At 51.7% G+C, this 2,807-nt stretch overlaps 1 protein-coding gene across 1 annotated transcript in view; it reads left to right on the top strand.

Moving 5' to 3' along the window:
• Positions 1 to 1,680: 1,680 nt before the first annotated feature.
• Positions 1,681 to 2,807, top strand: part of EAH_00031180 (hypothetical protein, conserved) — a gene marked incomplete at both ends in the record, with an annotated part of 20,845 nt that continues 19,718 nt past the window's right edge. Inside the window, 2 exons of the mRNA XM_013396117.1 lie at positions 1,681 to 1,844; positions 2,090 to 2,807. The exon at positions 2,090 to 2,807 is cut by the window's right edge and continues 2,419 nt beyond it. Of these exons, the coding sequence (XP_013251571.1) occupies positions 1,681 to 1,844; positions 2,090 to 2,807 (882 nt within the window). The remainder of the gene's footprint in view (positions 1,845 to 2,089) is intronic.

Raw genomic sequence — 2,807 nt, 5'->3', positions numbered from 1 at the left:
ATTATATATTATATATATATTATATATAATATATTATATATATACATATATGTATATATATACATCTGAGTGTACATATATATATGTATTTATACATATATATTATATATATATATCTGCTTCATTTTGATTGTAGGTTTTGTTGTTGTTAATTATATAATTAATAAGCAGTAATAAACAAAGACAGAAAAAAAGCAATAAAAGGTAGCGATGAATATATTTAAAAAATATCATACAACAAATAATAATAAAATATAAAAATAATAAAAATAAAAGTAAATAATAAACAAACACATAAACTGCAACAAACAACAATGAAAACAGTGCTGTCCCTTGCATCGAACTGCTGCTGCTGCTACTGCTGCTGCTGTTGCTGCTGCTGCTACTGTTGCTACTATTGCTGCTGCTGCTGTTGCTGCTGTTGCTGCTGCTTCTGCAAAAGAAATACCACCAGGATCCTTACAGCAGCAGCAGTAGCAGCAGCTACAGCTGCTGCAGCGGCAGCGGCAGCAACAGCAGCAGCAACAGCAGCAGTAACTGCAGCAGCAAAGAAAACAAAGGGAATAGATTCGGTGGAAATTTATGCAGCGCTTTTTAGCTTATAATTATAGACATAAACTGAAAAAACAATAACAAATGCTGCTGCTGCTGCTGCAGCAGCAGCAGCAGCGCATGCTGGGGGGCGCTGCCGACAGCTGCCCGATGAGGTAGCGGCGGCAGCAGCAGCAGCAGCAAATTATTATAATTATTATTGCGTATTTTCTGTTGGTTTGTGGAGGTTTCTTTGTTTTTTGTTTGTCCTGCTCTTGCTGCTGCTGCTGCTGTTGCTGCTGCAGTTATTCGTGCTGTTGCTGCAGTTCGAGCGGAGACAAATGGCCGAGTCCAGCAGCAGCAACAAGAGCAGCAGCAGCACCAGCAGCAGCAGCAGCAGAATTCGTCACAGTCCGTTCATTCGACCTTGACTACAGATGGGTGTCGCCTAAGCAGCAGCATCAGCAGCAGCAGTAGCTGCTGCAGCAGCAGCTGCAGCTGCAGCAGCTGCAGCAGCAGCAGCCGTAACTGTTCCCTGGAACAGCGCTCCTATGACACTCAGGAAGCAGAGGTGATGCAGCAGCAGCAGCAGCAAAGGTAGTGTAGAGACGGATCAAGCGACTGAAGACCAGCGCAGCAGCAGCAGCAGCAGCCCCAGCTGCAGCTGCAGCAGCAGTAGTTGTAGCAGCAGGGGGTAGAAGGGTTAGCTGCAGCAGTAGTGGCTTTAGCTAGCCGGTGGGTATCAGCAGCCGCAGCAGTAGCAAGGCAGGAGAAGCTTATGGGGCAGCAGCAGCAGCAGCAGCAGCAACAGCAACAGAAGCAGCAGCAGCAGCAGAAACGCACGCAGCAGCTGCAGAAATAGCACAGCGAGAGCCCGTTGGAAACAAAGACGAAAGCAGCAGCTGCAGCAGCAGCAGCAACAACAGCTGCAGCAACTGCAGCAGCCGCCGTGGGCGGCGGCTCGGGCAGCAGTTGCTGCTGCAGTAGCTGCTGCTGCAGTAGCTGCTGCTGCAGTAGCTGATGCTGCAGTAGCTGCTGCTCGAGCTGGGTTCCTCGGAGGCTGCTGCAGTTGCTGGAGTTGCTGCAGTTGCTGCTGCTGCAGCAGGGCCTTGTAGATACTGTTAATAGCAGCAGCAAAAGGAGAAGAAGATGCTGTCGGGGCTGCTGCAGCGGCTGCTGCTGCAGCAGTGCAGCAACTTGCTGGAGGCATGCAGCCCGCAGCAGATTTCTTTGTGGCGCAGCAGCGTAGTGATGACGGACGTCAAATTAAAAAAAGAAATCCTCTACGAGTTGTTTGGCTTGGAGGGTCTACAGTAATCCAAACCCTAAACCCTAAACCCTAAACCCTAAACCCTAAACCCTGAACCCTACGGCGTAGCAGCAGAAAAGCCACGCAGATAGAGGCAGTGCAGCTTCTTCTTCGCTGCTGCTGCTGCTGCTGCCGCGCCATTCCGCACTGTTGCTGCTGTTGCTGCTGCTGCTGTTGCTGCTGTTGTTTCGGGGCGTGTAAGACACGAAAGAGGGTTTTGCGTTTAGGGTTTAGGGTTTGTGTCTTCAGGCTGATAGAGGGCTCAGTAAAAGAGTTGCGGGCCTCAGTGTGCTGGGGGCGGCAGCCGACGTTGCTGCTGTCGCTGCAGTTTCTCAACATTGTACTGCAGCGACACAGCAGCAACAGCAGCAGCAGCAGCAGCAACAGCAGCAGCAGCAACAGCAGCAGCAGCGACAACACAACTCGCGAAGCTACTGCTGAGAGCAGCACCAGCAGCACGGCTTCTGTTGCTGCGGAGTCCTGCAGCAGCAACAGCAGCGGCTGCAGCACCTCCACACCTGCTGCTTCTGCTGCAATTGCTGCTGCAGCATCTGCTGCTGCCGCGACATGTACGCCAGCAGCAGGAGGGCCGCTGTCGTCTGAAGCCGCTACAGCAGCAGCAGCAGCTGCTGCTGCTGCTGCCACCGGCTCAGACAACAGTGCAGCAGCAGCAGGTGCTGCTGCTGCTGCAGCTACGCCTGCTGCCTTGCAGCGCAGCAGTAGCAGCAGCAGCAGCAGCACGGTGATTGAAAGCAGGCAGTGGGGTTCGTCTCTGCTGCTGCCGCTGTTGCTTAGCGTCGAGCTGCAGCTAACAAATGCAAATATAAAACTGCTGCATGGGCCGCACTCTGTCTCTATAGCGTTATCATCTCTTGCGGTTCGCCTGCCTCAGCTGCAGCAGCAGCAGCAGCAGCAGCAGCAGCCGGGTGCGCTGCAGAGAGACATCAGCAGCAGCAGATACCACTCA

This window comes from Eimeria acervulina, genomic scaffold, assembly GCF_000499425.1.
Source record: "Eimeria acervulina Houghton genomic scaffold, Eah_scaff292, whole genome shotgun sequence".
In the NCBI taxonomy this organism is placed as follows: Eukaryota; Apicomplexa; class Conoidasida; order Eucoccidiorida; family Eimeriidae; genus Eimeria; species Eimeria acervulina.
This window is presented reverse-complemented; position numbering and strand designations above follow the sequence as displayed.